This window comes from Thermobia domestica, chromosome 7 (genome assembly GCF_964235325.1).
Source record: "Thermobia domestica chromosome 7, izTheDome1.hap1.1, whole genome shotgun sequence".
In the NCBI taxonomy this organism is placed as follows: domain Eukaryota; kingdom Metazoa; phylum Arthropoda; class Insecta; order Zygentoma; family Lepismatidae; genus Thermobia; species Thermobia domestica.
Window position 1 is genome coordinate 279,202,173 of NC_137460.1, and position 19,919 is coordinate 279,222,091.

Genomic DNA, 19,919 nt, shown 5'->3' on the forward strand with positions numbered 1-19,919 from the left:
TATGTATTATGATAAATTTGGATGGTCCACATCGTCCAATTTCATGGGTACGAAATTGCCAAAATATGAACGTAAGCAATACGTTGTACCACGTGTTTGACATTTTGACCCAATTTATCTCTTGGATGAGGTCCTATTACCTTATATGTTTATATGGTTATGTATAGGGGTCTATTCCCTATCATAAGACATAGGTACATTTGTGCACCCCTTTAAAATTTGTTAGGGGTACCTTTGCCCATCCCTTAAATTTTAGAAATTGCTCATTTTATATATTTGGTATTATAGTACTGGACCCTAACATATATTATGATAAATTTGGGTGGTTTACTTCGTTTCTCTTTCATGGGTACATGTTATATGGGTATGTACAGAGGTTTATTACCTTTATATGTTTATGTTCCCTTTTAAATTTGGAGAATTATCAAATAACAAAATTCGGTAAACCTTTTTCTAGGACCCATTGGTGTTCCTCTTATGGCCAAATATTCAAAATTTAAAGGTTATTGACCGGCTTTATTATTGAATAAGTACAAGATTTATTACTTTTTCATAACACACAGGTGTATTTGTGTACCAATCTTAAATTTTGGGAGGGGTACATTTCTTATTGTCATATCAATAATTGGTAATGGTTCTTAAAATTGGATAGTATCTCATTCATTGGGTAAATCATTGTGAAATATGAGTATGATCACGTAATCAGTGATTGACCTATGATGGAATTAGGAGTCCAGGACATTGGAACATTGATACTTTGTAGGATAATTTGAGAATTGCGTTATTGGTTTTGGTTATTCCCGCCAAATATAAACGTAAGCAAGACGTTGTACCACGTGATTGTCCTTGATGAGGTAGTGTACAGGGATTCATTTCCTTTGTTGTGGTACTTCTTAAGTTTGAGTACACACACACTTCTAGAAAACAGTTGGTTCTACTCAGGTAAACAATTGACGGACATTATTGACATTATTGAACATATAATGATATGATTAACTCTAAGACTTAGGTATATCAAGAGAAGTATTCTTTAAATTTGGGAATGGTGATAAACAGAATTTTAACATAAGGTGCGAAATTTGAAACAATACATTGAACTTTAGTCACAGCTCATAGTCTAAGATCATTGGTGGTGATTGATTTGAAATCTGATAGCTAACCTTATTGAATCTTATGACTCATAGACGAAAGGCAATACATGCTACAACACTGGCAAAGTTATTGTTAATGCAATTTGATTGGTTGATCACTATCTTTCGTGCAATCTGATTGGTTGATGATTTTCAAATCTTTGCTGTATTCAGTTTTAAGTTTTGTTTAACATTTAAAAATCTTGGTTTCGTTCAACATTTTGCACTCACTGATAAATATGATCAAAACCGTTTATTTGTTAATCGAATAGTTAAAAACCGGATAAAGGTTGACGGTTAACCGTGAAACGTTTTTTTTTTTTAGTTTGGAATTTTTTTGCTTTAAATTTTTGGTTTGAAAATTTTTTCGTTTCCAAATTTTTTTGTTTCAAAATTTTGTTTGAGATTTTTCGTTTGAATTTTTTTCGTTTCAAAATTTTGTTTCAAAGATTTTTGTTTGAATGTTTGGTTTGACATTTTTAAAAGTTTGTGCACCAATTAGTAAAGAACTGAAACTGTTTAGAGCAAAAACCTTTGACAACATTGTGGTGCAATAGTACACGTCAGAACCTGGGGTTGTACTTGAAATGAAAAAACACAATTCATTGAAATGGATCATTTTATTACACTTCACATACATCCATACCAGATAGTGGTTCTGGATATTGTCGATACAATGTATTTTGAACTTCTTGCACTAGTTTGTCTTTAGCATATAATTTTAATTCCAGTTGAAGTCTTTTAAGGTCTATTGCAATATCAATTGGTGGAAACTCAATGTCCATTTGATCACAAATAAACTGTTTATCAATACAGGTATGCACCCACGAACGATGTTGACAACCATCACAATATCTAGATACATGTTGTACAATATGCATAACACATTTTTCAAAATAGTACTTTTTCAGGAATATACTAGTTTTGTTGCACACTTCCACTGCATGTTTCACACACTGAAATACGCTGAAGAATTTGTTCCATTCCGTTTGTGTTAGATACACCATATTGCGAGGGACATGAAATGTACTCTTTTTACGTAACAGCACCATCTTCTCTTCGAGGACTGTACGCAGCACCACTTCATGATTTGAGCCTAATGATTTGACTATGGTCACATTTAGCTCATCATGAAAATAATCGTTCATTTGGTCGATTCGTGAACATAATATTTGCCATTCTTCACAGGTCAGTTGTACACCAAATTGTTCTGCTTTGCCCAATCGAATCACAGGTTCAAATGTTCTAGCACTGATACCAATCATCACATGTTTTGTTTGAAATATATTTATTGGATAATAGCTTGCGAAGATGAACTCTTTATCGTTAGAAGTACACATCTTTCCTCCTGAAAAGCACTTGCTCAAATGATTTCGTGGGATGACACTGTATTTGCTGGTTTATAGTTATTGCTGACGTCATTGGAAACGAATGTGCTGACGTTTGAATTCATGATTTCATCACAGTTGCTGACGTCATGCCGACCAACCAAATTCATACAACTACGGCTGACGTCATTGGAAAGAAATGTGCTGACGTTTGAATTCATGATTTCATCACAATTGCTGACGAATCTGGCTGTGTACTAAATTCAAATTGATGACTTCGACCCAAGAATCCTTTATAACATAAAGATACAGATCCAGTATTTAAGAAACGCAGCAGTTCTTCTTGTTTTGATGCTTCCATGGCAAAATATCTTGCTGGTAAAATTATATTCTTATCATTTTCAAGCTTCACTACGATTCTTAATCCAAACTTTGTAGGGATCATTTGGCTAGCTAAGATTCTATAAGGTACATTCTGTTGTAAATCAGTAATCTTGGTAAATGATTTCATCACATCACGTGTGTTTAGAAACTGCAGACAAGTAGCCATGATGATGTTATCATGAATACTACCTCGAACGATACTTATATGATTCAAAACTGATGACGTTGCATCATCATGTTCTGACGTGTACTATTGCACCACAATGTTGCCAGAGGTTTTTGTTCTAAACAGATCCGGTTCTTTACTAATGAGTGCACAAACTTTTAAAAAATTCAAACAAAATTTTGAAGCGAAAAATTTTTTCAAACAAAATTTTGAAACAAAAAATTTCAAACAAAAAATTTGGAAACGAAAAATTTCAAACAAAAATTTTAAACAAATTTTGAAACGAAAAATTTTTAAAAATTTTAACGAAAAATTTTTAAACAAAAAAAATTTGAAACAAAAGTTGTCAAAAAAAATTCAAAAAATTTCGAAACGAAAAGTTTCAAACAAAAAAAATTTCAAACTAAAAATTTTACGTTCATGGTTAACCGTGAAACTTTATCCGGTTTTTAACTATTCGATTAACAAATAAACGGTTTTGATCATATTTATCAGTGAGTGCAAAATGTTGAACGAAACCAAGATTTTTAAATGTTAAACAAAACTTAAAACTGAATACAGCAAAGATTTGAAAATCATCAACCAATCAGATTGCACGAAAGATAGTGATCAGCCAATCAGATTGTACGAAAGATAGTGATCAGCCAATCAAATTGCATTAACAATAACTTTGCTAGTGTCAGATTACATCACCTTATGATTAAATTTCAAACTGTTGTAGCATGTATTGCCTTTCGTCTGTGAGTCATAAGATTCAATAAGGTTAGCTATCAGATTTCTAAAGCTCAAGGTCAAATCAATCACCACCAATGATCTTAGACTATGAGCTGTGACTAAAGTTCAATGTATTGTTTCAAATTTCGCACCTCATGTTAAAATTCTGTTTATCACCATTCCCAAATTTAAAGAATACTTCTCTTGATATACCTAAGTCTTAGAGTTAATCATATCATTATATGTTCAATAAGGTCAATAATGTCCGTCAATTGTTTACCTGAGTAGAACCAACTGTTTTCTAGAAGTGTGTGTACTCAAACTTAAGAAGTACCACAACAAAGGAAATGAATCCCTGTACACTACCTCATCAAGGACAATCACGTGGTACAACGTCTTGCTTACGTTTATATTTGGCGGGAATAATCAAAACCAATGACGCATTCTCAAATTATCCTACAAAGTTTCAATGTACCATTGTTCTGGACTCCTAATCAAATCATAGGTTAATAACTGATCACGTGATCATACTCATATTTGACAATGATTTACCCAATGAATGAGATACTATCCAATTACCAATTATTGATATGACAATAAGAAATGTACCCCTCCCAAAATTTAAGATTGGTACACAAATACACATGTGTCTTATGAAAAAGTAATAAATCCTGTACTTATTCAATAATAAAGCCGGTCAATAACCTTTAAATTTTGAATATTTGGTCATAAGAGGAACACCAATGGGTACTAGAAAACGTTTACCGAATTTTGTTATTTGATAATTCCCAAACTTAAAAGGGAACATAAATATATAAAGGTAATAAACCATATAACGTGCTAAATAGGGGTCTATAACTTCCGAAATTTGATTTTTTGGTAGTTCTTTACCCATGAAAAGGAACGATGTGGACCACCCAAATTCATAGTGATACATATTGAAGTCCTGTACTATGATACCAAATGCTTATATTAAACAATTTCTAAAACCGAGTGGATGAGCCAAGATACCCCTCCCAAATTTTTAAAGGGTGCGTCAATGTACCCATGTCTTATGATAGGAAATGAACCCATATACATGACCATATAACCATATAAGGTAATAGAACCTCATCAAAGGGGAGAAATTGGGCCAAAAACCAAACACATGGTACAACATATTGCTTATGTTTATATTTTAGCAATTTTTACCCATGAAAGGGAACAAGATGGACCACCCAAATTTATCATGATACATGTTGAGGCCTGTACTATGATACCGAATGCTCAAATTGGAAAATTTCCAAAATTTAAGGGGGTTGGCCATGGTACCCCTTCCAAAAATTTAAAGGGTGCATCAATGTACCCATGTCTTATAATAGGAAATGGACCAATATATACATGACCATATAATCATATAAGGTAATAGGATCTCATCCAAGGGGATAAATTGAGCCAAAACCAAACACGTTGTTGTACAAAATTTGGCAATTTCGTACCCATGAAAGGAAACGAGGTGAACCACCAAAATTTATAGTAATTTATATTAGGGTCCTATACTATAATACCAAACATATAAAAGGGACAATTTCCAAAATTAAAGGGGTGGGTCAAAGTACCCCTCCCGGGTGCACAAATGTACCTATGTCTTATGATAGGAAATGAATCCCCATACGTGACCATATAACGTATATGGTAATAGGACCTCATCCAATGGAATAGATTAGGTAAAAAACGAAACACGTGGTACAACGTATTGCTTACGTTTATATTTTGGCAATTTTGTAGCCCTAAAAGGGAACGAAGTAACAGTAATATATATTAGGGTCCTATACTATTATACCAAATGTTTAAATTGGGCAATTTCCAAAATTAAAGGGTGGTCCAAGGTACCCCTCCCAAATTTTTCAAGGGGTGCATTAATATACCCTTGTCTTATGAAAGGTAATGAACCCCTGTATACGCCCATATAACGATATAGGATAATAACACCTCATCAAAGGTGATAAATTAGGTCAAAAGACCAAACACGTGGTTGTACTAAAATTTGGCAATTGTGTACCCATGAAAGGGAACGAGGTGGACCACCCAAATTTATAGTGATACATACTAGGGCTCTATACTATTATACCAAATGTTTAAATTGGGCAATTTCTAAAATTGAAGGGGTGGGCCAAGGTACCCCTCCCGGGGTGCACTATATATACCCATGTCTTATGAAAGGCAATAGACTCCTGTATACGCTCATATAAACATATAAGGTAATAGGACCTCATCCAAGGGGATAAATTAGGTCAAAAACCAAACACGTGGTACTACGTATTGCTTACGTTTATATTTTGGCAATTTGGTACCCCTAAAAGGGAACGAGGTGGACCACCCAAATTTATCATAATACATATTAGGGTCCTATACTATAATATCAAATGTTTAAATTGGGCAAGTTCCAAAATTTAAGGGGTGGGCCAAGGTACCCCTCCCAAATTTTTCAATGGGTGCGTTAATATATCCATGTCTTATGAAAGGTAATGGACCCCTGTATACGCCCATATAACCATATAGGGTAATAACACCTCATCAAAGGGGATAAATTAGGTCAAAAACCTCCGAAATTTCAATTTTTGGCAATTTTTTACCCATGAAAGGGAACGACATAGACACCCAATACTGATAGAGGTACATACTGTGGTCCTATGCTACCATACCAAATTTTTAGATTTGTCAATTTCCAAAATTTAAGGGGGGTGGTCCTATGTACCCCTGCCAAAATTTTGGGGGTGGGCCAAGGTACCCCTGCCAAAATTTAGAGGGGGTGGTCCTATGTACCCCTAGGTCATTGACCCCGGGCCAGGGACCATGGGTCCTGAGGCAGGGACCCAGGGGCCAAAAAGTGTCCTATAGTCAGGCCCATACTACTCAAGCTATATTTTTCTCTCAAAACACATTATTTTGTTAATAATAATTTGTTTTCTGCTTTTCTTGTAGATATCTTAAATTTAAATGGCCAGTGCTTAGTGGAGGCTAGTGTTGGTGAAATATCATTACACTTCTATTTTTTTCTTTTAACTGCGTGTGTTATTCCTGTGGCCACAAAATCGTGATTTTTGTCGTTGTTAGAACCTTGTAAATATAATCGTAACGTTCATAATGATTTTCGCTGTTTTTCCATAAGTTTACACATCCTTTCTCTCTCTCACTTGTGTGTTACGTTTATCCCAGCTTTGCTACGGCAAATCACGATTTCTTCCGTACATACGTTGTGTTATAAACGGAAGCTGGATAGAACGGTAGACAAAACATACAGTGAGTCCATAAAGTATTGGTACACCTCGTAATTTTGTAAAGATCGCGCCAGTGAAGCGCTATTTCATATGAAACGGAAGCAGAAAATAACACTGTTGCTGCAGTAAAGCCCAGACAATTTATTCCATACAAAAAATCCACAACAAAAATAAAATTTCTGGTAGAAAAAATTACAAAACAAAAATAAATCATTTTTAAGATCACAAACAAGCATTCGTACAGTCAGGTTTTTTTCCACATATCATCACTATTACAGCCGTTTTCACTATTCTAATATTTGGTGGGATAACCGTTGGCCTTGATAATTGCTTGCAGCCTCTTGGGGACGTTTTTAACACACTTAGCAGTCACTGAGGATGGAATTTTATCCCACTCCTCTGCCAAAGCATTTTTCAGGTCACACGCATTTGAAATCACTCTTTTTCTAATCTGCTTCTCAAGATAACTCCACAAATGTTCAATTGGGTTCATGTCAGGAGATTGGGGAGGTGTATGTAGTTCTTTAGGGCAATTGTACAGAAGCCACAGCTTAGTAGTTTGAGCTGTGTGCTTGGGATCATTGTCCTGTTGAAATACATAATTTTTGCCTAGTCCTAGTTTTGCAACACTAGCATCCAAATTTTGTTTCAATATGTCTATATACATCTTGTGGTCCATGATTCCATCAATGAAGTGTAGGTTTCCAACCCCAGCGGCACTCATGCACCCCCACACAAGCACACTACCACCACCATACTTCACTGTTGGCAATAGATTGCGAGGTTCAACTTCTGCATTTTTTTGCCGCCACACTTTCTGGCTACCGTCTGATCCAAAAATGTTAAATTTATTTTCATCCGAGAAGATAACGCGCTCCCACTGCTTTGGGGTGTCTGCCAAGTGTTCCTTCGCGAAAGCGAGGCGTTTCTTCCGGTTCTTCTCGTTCACCCGAAACTTCCTACGGGGAGTCCGTCCATTGTACCCCGCGGCCCGTAGCTGTTAGCGGACTGTTTCGTTGCACACCTTGGTACCGAGTCGCTCTAACTCTGCAGCAACTTTAGGGGCACTAGTTCGGGGGTTTTCCTTGATCGTGCGGACTATGACACGCTTGTCTTGCTCGCTGAGAGATGGGGTCGTCCAGTCCTCCTCCTATTGCGCACAGATTTTGTCACACAGAAACGGTCTATCACACTTTGTACTGTTGACCGTGGCCTATCGACTAGCTCCGATATCTCCCGCAGCGATTTGCACTTGTTGTGGAGGCGTAGAATTAGTCTCCGCTCCTCCAGTGATGTTTCCTTTCCTTTGCGGCCCATGTTGACAGGGTTGACTGTAGTACTCACTCAGCAGTTCAGTGAGTGCACCAAGACCGTTGTGGCCGAAGTGACGAGACATCTATCGTCATTCACATCTACCCTTTCCTTCCCCGCGTAGCCAGCGAACCGAGATTCGTCCAAAAACAAGCACACTTCCAAGGAAATGCTGGGTGTACGAATACTTGTTTGGGACCTTAAAATTGTTTATTGTTGTTTTATATTTTTTTCTAGCAAATGTTATACTTTTGTTGTGGATTTTTTGTATGGAATAAATTGTCTGGGCCATACTGCAGCAACAGTGTTATTTTCTGCAGGCATTTCATATGAAATAGCGCTTCACTGGCGCGATTTTTACAAAATTACGAGGTGTACGAATACTTTATGGACTCACTGTAGATACCGTATAAAATTGAAAAGTGAGCAAATGATCAAATTAACCTTAGATATTAACAAACTAAAATTATCTTCTGGTGCAAATCATAAAACCTGGTTAAACTGTGCAGAAAATGTGATAATACTGAATGTAATTTACACAAATTAAAAGAACATCAAAAAGTTACAAATGAAAAAGTAGCTTTTACTGTATATATTTTCGGCCGTGTTACCTTTTTTTATTTCCACTTTTATCTTATTTTATTTTCTTTTAATACTGTACTGTGTGGCACAATTGATAAATTAAGATTTCACTTAATCACAATAATCTTCGACCGGTCAACTCCTTCAGAGGCGTTGCAGTTAATAGAATCTCAGGCGTTCCACGTCGGATTATCCCAAGGGTCCGCTGGAGTCCTCTGCAGATAGTAATAAGCGATCGTTCAAGCAGGCACAATTACTCCTTCTTTTCAATGATATGGAGCCAGAATTTGTCACAAAACTGAGATTACAAACGAATGTTAGGGTGCTAACACATATGTACTAGTCACTTCACTGCTGATTTCTGCACAATATTTGAAAAAATTATTTTACACGGAGGCGTATGAAAATATCGTACAGCCACTGATGATAAACAAACAAAAAATTGGATCTCACGTATGCAAACGGCGATTTAGATTGCGAAGCTCAATCCGTACAATTGGAGCACTCATAAGAGTATAACATGAGTTTACTTTAGAACAATGCACTCCACTGTTTAATCCTAACAATCGTTTCTAATCTCAGTTTTGTGTGACAAACCCGAAAATAAAATAACAAGATATTTCGAAAATACCGAAAATAATAAAAGATAAAAGGGGAAATAAAACAAGCTAAAACGGCCGTAAATATATACAGTAAAAGCTACTTTATCATTTGTAACCTTTTGATGTTCTTTAATTTGTATGAATTATATTTGGTATTATCATATTTTCTGTAAAGTTTAAACAGGTTTTGTGATTTGCACATCATAATTTTAGTTTGTTAATACCTGAGCTTAATTTGATCATTTGTTCACTTTTCCATTTTTACGGTATCTATGTTTTGTCTGCCGTTCTCCCCAGCTTCGGTTTATGACACAATGTAGGTACGAAAGAAATCGTGATTTGCCGTAGCAAAGTTGGGATAAAAGCAATAAACAAGTGACAGAGAGAGAGAAGGATGTGTAAAGTTTTGGGAAAAAAACGAAGATCTATATGAACTTTCCGAATATATTTACAAAATTCTAACAACGACAGGAAACAGGATTTCATGGCCACTGGAATAATCCACGCAGTTAAAAGAAAGAAATAGAAGTGTAAAGATATTTCACCATCACTAACCTCCACTAACCACTGGCCAATAAAATTTAAGATATCTACAAGAAATGCAGAAAACATATTATTATTAACAAAATAATGTGTTTTGAGAGCAAAATATAGCTTGTACCAGCCGATAATTGGACGCGGTTTATTTCAAAAAATAACACGACCTGGTTCCGACGTATTCATGCGAGAGGTTGCGAATATTATTTTCGAAGTTTTATTTACGCTGCCCGAACATTACATAACAAAGCTAAGAAATGTCATTCCCGCATGCATTATTGGTGAGTACACCTCCTTCAAGAGGTACAACTGGCTTCGTAGATTTATGAAATCAACGTTCTAATTATACTTAAAGAGCTAGTGTGAATATAGTAAATTAGGGAAACCAAACCTTAAATCGTCGATTCCATCCTGTTCACCCCAACCATAGATAGGTGGGCAACATGGAAATTTTGAAAACCTTCTCTACCGTGGGAGATCAGTTTTAAAACTTGATAACTTTTCTTCTTCGTAAGTGTCTATATATTGTATCCTTGGTATTCTTCTTCCTGGTATTTCTATTGCATTTCCCGCTATCAGCATGGTGATCACATCGGAGTGCCGAATAAGATGGCAAAGCACAGTGTTTCTTCTTTTTCCTATTATTTTCATGATCTGTTGTCCTTCATTAGCAACCCTTAGTGCTTGTTCATTTCTTTTTCTTTCGGTCCATGATATATGCAACATTGTGCGCCAAGACCACATTCAAAGTGCTTCTAGCTTAGATATTTTAGCTTTTCTCAATGGAAATCCTCGATTGATCCTACATATATTTAGACTTAACAGTAACTTCTGAAGATAGTGGATTAAATTTGCCTGACCTTGATCTAGAAATGCATCTTTTTTTTTTTTTGAGGCCAGATGTTAACCCATAAACATTTATAAACCGTAAATAAACTAAAAGTTGAAATGGAACCGGGGGCAATATGTGGCAGTGTGGAGTTTTATGGCTGATTTGAGCATACGCCTTAGATCGTGCACCCAATTCGACAGCGTGTAAGACTCGTTCTAATTAATCTTCGTTCGAATGGCAGCCTGGAACTACAGTTTGTTTTTCAGGGAGTTAAGCATGGTAAGCTATGTTCGCTATTGAAACTAAAAGCGGTATATTCCTTAAAGGAAAGAGAAAAACCAAAAACAAAAAGATGGGAAATGCAGACTTGCTATTCTTAAAAGTTGAAAGTTCGTTGTCCTGTCCATGCTTTCTGTCTTAGCATGATGCATATTGTAATATTCATTTTGCTTGCATTAATTTTCATACCTTAGAATTCAAAGTGAATGTAGTTTATCAAATCTATCTAGTGCGTCTCTAAGTGATGGCGAAATATTCACTCTTTCTTGCTCCAATTGGAGAAATATACTGGCATGTCATATTTCGGGGCATACGTGTTGCCATGTTCGGTGTCCAGCTATCAGACATAAACTGAAAGAATTAAACTGGAGGAAGGAGATACTATTTCTTAGAACGCCAGTCCCCTTAAATGTTAGTGGTTAGCTGACATGGAAAAGTGATAAAAAATTGGATTAAAGAGAAATAAGTGAACATTTAAGAAATATTTGAAACAATTCCTGTTATGCAGCAAAAAGCAATCATCAACAGAAAATGCATATCATAGTAAAAATTAACCAAGAGATGACAAATGGAAAAAAAATATACCGACTATTAAAATTAATAAAAGGGAAAAGGGAATTAAACAAAGAGACGATGAAAATGTTTACAGGTCAGGGTTCCTGTAATTCTTATACTAGAAGATTAAATACCTAATGTGATTTAACATGTTACTGCATAGTAGACCAAAAGTCGGAACAAATCACCGTCGGACTAACTTAGCGGTCAACGGTTTGCGCTTCCTACAAGCAACGGCTTTTGGGTCAAATATAGTGAAAGGCCATATGATCGTTTTTCTGAAGTTTGAATCCACAGAGATCAAATAATCAATCTATTTGACTACCATATCTTTGAGTTGTATTATATTCAACTTTTCAATTTGGATTACACGGCAAAATTTGTACATGTTTAAATATTTGGTCAACTAGCTATATTTTGTACATTTCAAGTTGGTAGCAGTGTTATCCTTGATGTGTAGGCCTGAATCAGAAATAATCGATTTAACTTTTTTATACAAACGAAAAAGTTATAAAATTTAATAAAATGGAATTCTGGCAATTTTGATGACTCACTACGGTACCTGTGTTTCGAGCAGGTGTTTCCAAACCTAGTAACTTATTATGAAATAGTTATCATTTCGCTGCATTTTACTTATTTACAATTTTGAGCGTTCAAACGGTCTGCGAGGATAGTTTGTAATAATACTGCATATACAACTGTTGATAAGCCTGTTTAATAAAAAATACGCATATGAAATAACGTCCCTATGTTACAGTCAGCGGGCCTTATTAATGATTTTATGTCTACGCCCCTCACAGCTTCTCATTATGACCCTGGTAGAAACGAGAACAACATTGTTATTAGAAAAAGCTAATGGAGATACATGGGATAACATCAAATGGTAAGAAAGAAAATTAATTTAAGAACTTAGCTCAATATATGGTAAAGAATATCGGGAGAAGATAAAAACAAGGAAAGCAGAAAAAATCATACATTCCTTCAGCACAAATTATAAATCTTTATAAACGAAGACGAAAACTTGTTATAAACAAAATTATCTTCTCTCGAAATAACGTGGAACAGGTGAACATCACTTCCGTTTTGATAATGTTCGTTATAATACATGTTTGTAATTCCAGATGCTTGGCAATAGACAAAATGGAAAAGAGATATTCGGAAAAATGTAAAGAAAGCCAAGAACAAACTTTAAGATGATATCCTTGTTGATTGCCAGCTGTTTCTTCTTGTTTTAATTCCATTTTACTTGCGCTTTATCTTATCGATTTTAGGACAATACTGATTGGAATTAATCGCGAAGGATTCATCCAAATAGTAACATTATATTTAACTGAAGACAAAGAAGAGAGAGTAGTTTTTTGATTCACTCCCAGCTCTTTTAGGATCTCCATTTTTGTAAAATGTATTCTATTAGAGTAATTTTTAAAGTCAGAAAATATCTTAACCCTTAACAGGGAACGTTATTTTTGTTCGCTTACAGGAAATGCGTGTCTCTGGGACACGGACATGTATAAAGTAATATCTTTTTTAAAAAAACGTATGTGTAATGTAGAATAATGAAACTTTATATTTTGTACTTCGAGCAAAATATGATAAACAAGAATTACATATATTAATTCGGTTTTATTGGAATACAAATTCGGAAAATATTTCAATATCTAAATAAAAATAGAATATAAATTTAAAAACTGCCAAATTCTAAATTAGTATAATTCTACATATTACTACCCCGCAAATATGTTATTTGTCCACATGTAGCTGCCCTGTTCAAATGTTCTATTTGTCGAAGAGCTTGGAAACGTTTAACGAACATGGTAGCTTTAAATAGAGGTCGTCCCAAAGTGTCTTGAAAATGGTGAATACATGTCTTCGTTGCCTGATTTACAAATATAACACAATATTAGGAGAGCAATAAGGGCTTTATTTTCAGATAGGTCAGTAGATCTGTAGTTTGACTTTGCTCTAATTTACTTCAAATTTGTTTCGATTTTCTTCCAACTTCATATTGAAATCTCCTGAATTATATCATCATTACATAAGTTAGACAGGATTTTTTCCCAGATTTCTTACATGGGTGACTATACCAGGAATCCCTCTGACTATGTTTTGATGAAGAACCCTTCGGTTTCTTAGAGGTTCATTTCAATTCCAAACAAACCTGTTTTTACCTCTGTATCTAAGGCCTTCGTTATCACATGAAACTTCACTAGGGCTGCTCACATTGACAGTTCTGTTACTACTTGAGCTCACACCTGGCACTGTATCAGAATTGGTATCGTCCTCACTTTTAGTAGGTAATTCTTGATTTGAGGAAAAAATTAGGCGTCTCAGTCAGAATCTACTGAAGACAATAATATAAATTACTTCTGTACTTTCAACATTTTTGGAATTTTTCCCGTGAAATAAGGATCTGCTGTACTTACAGTTTCATTCTTAAATTTCTTTCTCGAGGTACTAGGTCTATATTTTGCAAATCCATAAATCTCACACAAACAAAATAGTATGTTTCAAGAGCTCAGTAGCTTCTATTTCATGGTAAATAAAAGTAAACCACAAAAATTTTTGAAAGCAAAACTCTCTTCAGGAAATGTGTGTCCAATAATCACGCGAAAATATAAACAATAATGGAAATGTGTGCCTCTTTCTAAAATCATCGATAAATGATCACTCAGACATTACGCCAACAATGGACTACTGCGACAGACATACAACTAAATAATAAGAAGGTACTGAGAGAACCGATACATTGAGTGAATCAGTGTTGCCAATGTAATACAAAGAAAAACCATAGGTGTCTGACATACACATATTTCCTCTTAAGGGTTAAAAAGCAGAAGGAAACGAAGGAGAAAAAGATTGAGTTTAAAATACAGGGACGATGCAAATTTTAAAATGCATTTTCGTAAACTACTGAGTTATAACTAACCAAAAAAAAAAACAAAGGAAATAGACACTTACAAGGATAAAAAAGCATTACGCAAGTGCCCGAGATAAAGGTGTAAGTAGTCAACAAAAAACGGAGAATGCAAGCTAAAATCTCAAAAGAAAACAATAATACAAATTAAAGAAATCCAGGTTTGTTAATGGAAATTCTTGTAAAGGGTGATGCACAAGCTTAGAAACGACACCCAAGCCTGTATCCTATGAGCTTTGAGCCATCAGCAAGTGCAAATCAAACAAACGTCAATTTCATTAGAAACATAAAATCTAACTAATTTTTAAGGCTTCACTCATGAACTTCCTGATTTTATATGGAATAGCTCAGCGTTTACAACTATATGAGCAAAAATATAGACCTGTCCAAAAAGGCAGTATGAACTATGGGAAAAGCTATCAATTCACACAAGTACTGACAAAATGATAGAAAACTCATATCTTGGTGGAATTTAGTCTAAAATGGTGTGAAAAAATCTTAAAAATGGAGAAAAATGCAAATTAAAGAAAGGAAAAATACGTGGAAACACAAAATATATCAGAAAACTGATACACAAGTAAACCATAAACCATTAGCTCCATAATCTTTTCGTCTGTCTTGGTTAGTTTTACTCTCACGTTCCTGCACTTTCGATTGGATCATAGAATATATTCCCCCGTGTAAGAAATATAATAAAGTGGAAAATAATTTTTCTTAAAGCAATTTAAATCTTTGTCTCATAAAAACTTGGACTCAACCATCATCGTGCTTTACTAATGCAAAACCTACATTCAAGAATGAAATGCAGTTTATACTATGTAGTTTTCTGTCATACTAAGAAATTTTGTTCGAAAGGCGGGATGTACTTAATAATATCGTATTTATGATATTCTTAATCTGGACTCTAAAAGGGCTAATTTACAAATAAATAAATAACGCTTCGCTGGCATTTTATGAGTACATCTCATTAACCCACAATAAAATTTGATTTAACATCGTTCTGAAATGAATTTAAATAATAATGATGATCTATACAGAAGTACTACATTTATTTATAGAAGAACGAAAAGTCGTTTATAAAATACCCTTTTCAACAGTACAACGAGAACATTATCTGATAAAATATTGCTGCCCCATAACAAAAATTGAAACTAACGTCACTTAGAATTCGATTCGTAGTCATAATGACAACCGCCCTTTAAAGGGAACCCAAAAAGAAGAAACCGACGTCGGGCACATTTTAAAACATATTAAGATTCTCTAGTGTCAAATGAGATACTTTGCATAGTTATTTTGTATTGATAAATCTATTCTTAATCTTCTATTCCAAAACTGTTCTTAAATAAAAAAACCACAAAATCCTGCGGGACTTGTATCTATGGCCATTCTCACTTCTATCTAAAATCTAAAAGCAGAGTGACAAAATTTATTTAACTCACCTAATAAGAAAGACGTGATCTCAAATTACTTTCACTGCAGTTAGAAGCAAAATAACTGGCAATAACTGTTAAAGTTTAAAAGATGTTAAAAATAGAATGGTTGGGAAATTTTTCATGGTTTGTATCTGAGATATTCTTACTTTCCTTTATATGTTCAAATAAGATCTCAATTTATTTCACTGGGCTAAAAGAAATGAAACGTTCTCAAATTATACCATCCGCAGAGTAGGAGCCGTTCTGATCACGAAGTTTGAAACAACTTTAAAGCTACGATCAAAATGTCTTTATTGTTTGTCAGTACAAACATTAATACTTCCTTCTTCATTCAAAAAAAAAAAAAAAAAAAAAAAACTCGCGAGCTACTTGCCACTTCTACTAGGAATATCTAGATGTCAAATACATACTTTTACGATAGGCTCAGAGCAGCGCAAAAAAAAAAATCGAATTGGAAAGCGCTTGAAATAGAACGAATTCAAACTTTCTTTGTATACGCCACCTAGGGATGTTCTTATAAATTTCTAAATTGTAAAAAGCACAAATCCAAATTTGTTAAACTTAACTACTAAAAATGAAAAGAACTAAGTTATTTATTCAGTAAAGTTGGTTGTAGAATAGTTACCACGATCGTCGCCATGAAACCAAAATTCAATTACCCGCTCACCACATTCCACACATACAAGCAGACAGAATATGTGGCGTCACAGTAACATAGTACCATATGACTGTAAAGACACCCAGTGAGAAAACTAGGAACTACCACCAATCTGTTTACAGTTCAGGGTTTTACTAACAGATGACTGAATCTCTTTTCGTATTTTGTGGGAAGTAATGCCCAATGTGCAATGTAACCCCGTGTTACGGTAGCTAGTTGCCACTGTAAGCGAAATGAAATATCAACATTCAATGTGGCAAATCATGACACAAATCTAGAACTACCTTTGGGAAGGAAGGAATTCATATAACTAAGGAATTACGTCCCTAATATATTGCGTTAGTTTGGAATACAAATATACAAGCAAAGAAAGCATTTCAAGATGTTACCTATAAAATACTTAGGAACGTACAAGAACACATTCAACACGTAAGTTTATCCTAAATACAGAATTTTGCGCTATCCTGGTTTACCAACATTCTGCGTAATGCTCTAATCTGCATAGCAATCTTATTTTTACCGGCCATCTAGCACATGCTGGTTAGCGTTGTCTGTACAATAATACACACATCATGTACGTTCACTAAGCCCCCACAGTGATTATACATTGAGAAATTTAGGTTCATACTCTAGAAATGATTCCTGGGAATGTAAAAAGTCGACTTCCTTGAAAGAAATGAGTGCAGCTATGAAATGGTTTGATGTATGGACCTCTACAATTAACGAACATTCATTGATGGTTAAAATATTCTTTCTCTTGTATTTTACTAATGTCTTTCGAAGCCCTCCGGAAAAATGAGGCTAGACACATTTGAGCTAAATTCTAAGTAAAAACACAAACGTCCATAGTTCTTGTTCCAATATAATATATTCCACGTTTAAATTTGCAAAATATTAGGATATATACCATTCTCACGATTTGTTATTTTACATAAGTCTCTATATAAATAAAACAATATTGTCGAGCACCCATATTTTAAATATGTGCAACAATTAGTGAGAAGTGTGTGATAAATAATAAAGAAATAATTAGTTTATCAAGATCTAAACTACATAAGATTTGTATTAGTCGTATCGATCTTATTTTTATTTGGTATACAGCTTATCTACCTGTGTCTTCCAATTTCCTAATTGTAGGTTACTAACTTACGTTCGAGATATCTCCCATATCTAAATATTTCTCGTGAAGTATTGCTTTTAGCCAACAAACTTTCCGAACGCATGTAACCTTATTATCAATCTGAGCCAATTAGTATATGAAAATTTGAACATTACCTTTCTGGGCGAAGTGAATTTAAACTTTTTGTTGTTAATTGTTGGAAGTCATTAGAGTACGACGCGCAAGTCTCCTGAACTACTATTTTTCTAGGCGTTTCTATATTCCTTTCAAATTCAGGATCATCTTCTACTGCTAATTCTGATTTCACCCTATCAACGTTTAGTTTCACATCCAAAGTACACATAGCTGTATCCTTGTCCATTGTTTCCTCTCCTTCCGTTGTGGATAATATTAACTCTTCCTTGTCAGTCATCAGTTCGTATGTCCACCCTTTCCCTTCGAGTGGATCTTCCTGAGGTAAGTCAAAAGCAGTTTCTTCTTTGCACATCAATTCCAACTTAACAGACGCCTCACCAGCCATTGTGAAATGAAATATAATAAGAATATAACACTGTTCTTATACTTCCCTTATATTTTATGTTGCCAGTCTTAATGAAATGATTTACAAGAACGTTCACAAAAGCAACTTTATATTTAAAATCAGCTTCTTAAGCAAATCCTTATTTCCTTAGCCACGATCGCTCTCTAGGCAATTGTTTGTTTGTTTGTAGCAGCCGGAGGAAAATGAAAAAACCCAGATGTATACTTCTTTAGTTCATATTTCGTTCAAGTGAGATCTTTTGTCGCTAGTGTAGCTCACTCTGACATACCGCTATTCTCGTGTTTGAGAAGGTATCCATTCATCTTTATCGTTTTAGCGGGAATAGTGTAGCGCCCCAGAGGGCCCAATCCCTGACAGGCTACAGCTAAGCTTGATTGCCCAGTGCCGGAGCACTGAAATGATAAATATATGGTAAGGGTCGCCACCTGTGAGCATGCTATGACACAGGAGAAGAATAGCAACAGATGCTAACACTGCATAAGATTGCGCTAAATTAATGCGTTAATAACAAAAACGAAAAGAAAAAAAAAACTTTTAGTACAACGGTAAAACGAATCCAACATGTGCGAGATTGCCCCCTGTACACTCTACGAATGCACAGAACACAGCCCTTCCCTTGTGCTGTGATTTCCTTACCTATTTGAAGCTTATGAAAATGCCAAAGCTGAAATACAAGGCTGCAGAGTTAATTTCGCAAAACATAACACTTATGGTAGGGTGTTGCAACATTTTATTTGACTTAAAACATTCACAGATTTAGAATACGGGATCTCACCAATTATTACACCAAAATCATACCGAAGTTACCATTGTGAATACTTTCTGAGATAACCCTGCAATGTTATACTTAGCAACTTGCTTAGTTACTTAGTTGAATAAACACACACCCATCATATTGCTATACTATAATTGAAAATAATGATATGGGATTCAACACTCATATGAAACAAAATATTGGAACATGTACCTATATATAGTTTTATAAACTTGCATAAAGAGTAATATGACACTAACAAATAATAGGATAAATGGCTCGAGCAAACGTAGATTTACTTACCACGACTAGTCGGGTTTACACTAATTATGTAATACTCAGAAGTATAATATGATGCACTTACTAGTAACCACCATAGCAGTAGGGAACCCCAAAGAAACATCATGCTAGATAGGTTCTCGATACATAGTATGTAAACATAAGACAAGTGACTCGTCCCAAATGAATACGGACATGAATGTAAATAAAAGGTAGACAAATTAGACAAGTGTAAATATTAAACCTTATAAGTAAAACAGACAATGTATTACTGAACGCCAGTGCTGATCAGGAAGTCCGGTACAAGTGAGCATCATGATTATACAAACGTAATGCTCTGACTAATAAAACCCATGTAATCGTCAAGTAGTGGCGTATTTGGACAGAACTTACAAGGAAGTGACGGTAACTCGATCCATATAGACTGACAACAGTAAAAGTCACACTAGCTTTAAGTGGAAAAACAAAAGGACAACATATTGAATCAACTTGTGCTAGACGGCCAGGTGTCTCCTAAATACTGAAAGCACACTCCTGCTT

General features: G+C 34.8%; 1 protein-coding gene across 1 annotated transcript in view; it reads right to left on the reverse strand.

The window, feature by feature from the left end:
- The window catches only part of LOC145690957 (uncharacterized), a 37,687-nt gene extending 19,017 nt beyond the window's left edge, over nt 1–18,670 (reverse strand). The window contains exon 1 of the mRNA XM_081766426.1: nt 17,961–18,670. Within this exon, the coding sequence (XP_081622552.1) occupies nt 17,961–18,325 (365 nt within the window). The 5' untranslated portion in view covers nt 18,326–18,670. The remainder of the gene's footprint in view (nt 1–17,960) is intronic.
- Between the last annotated feature and the right edge of the window lie 1,249 nt (nt 18,671–19,919).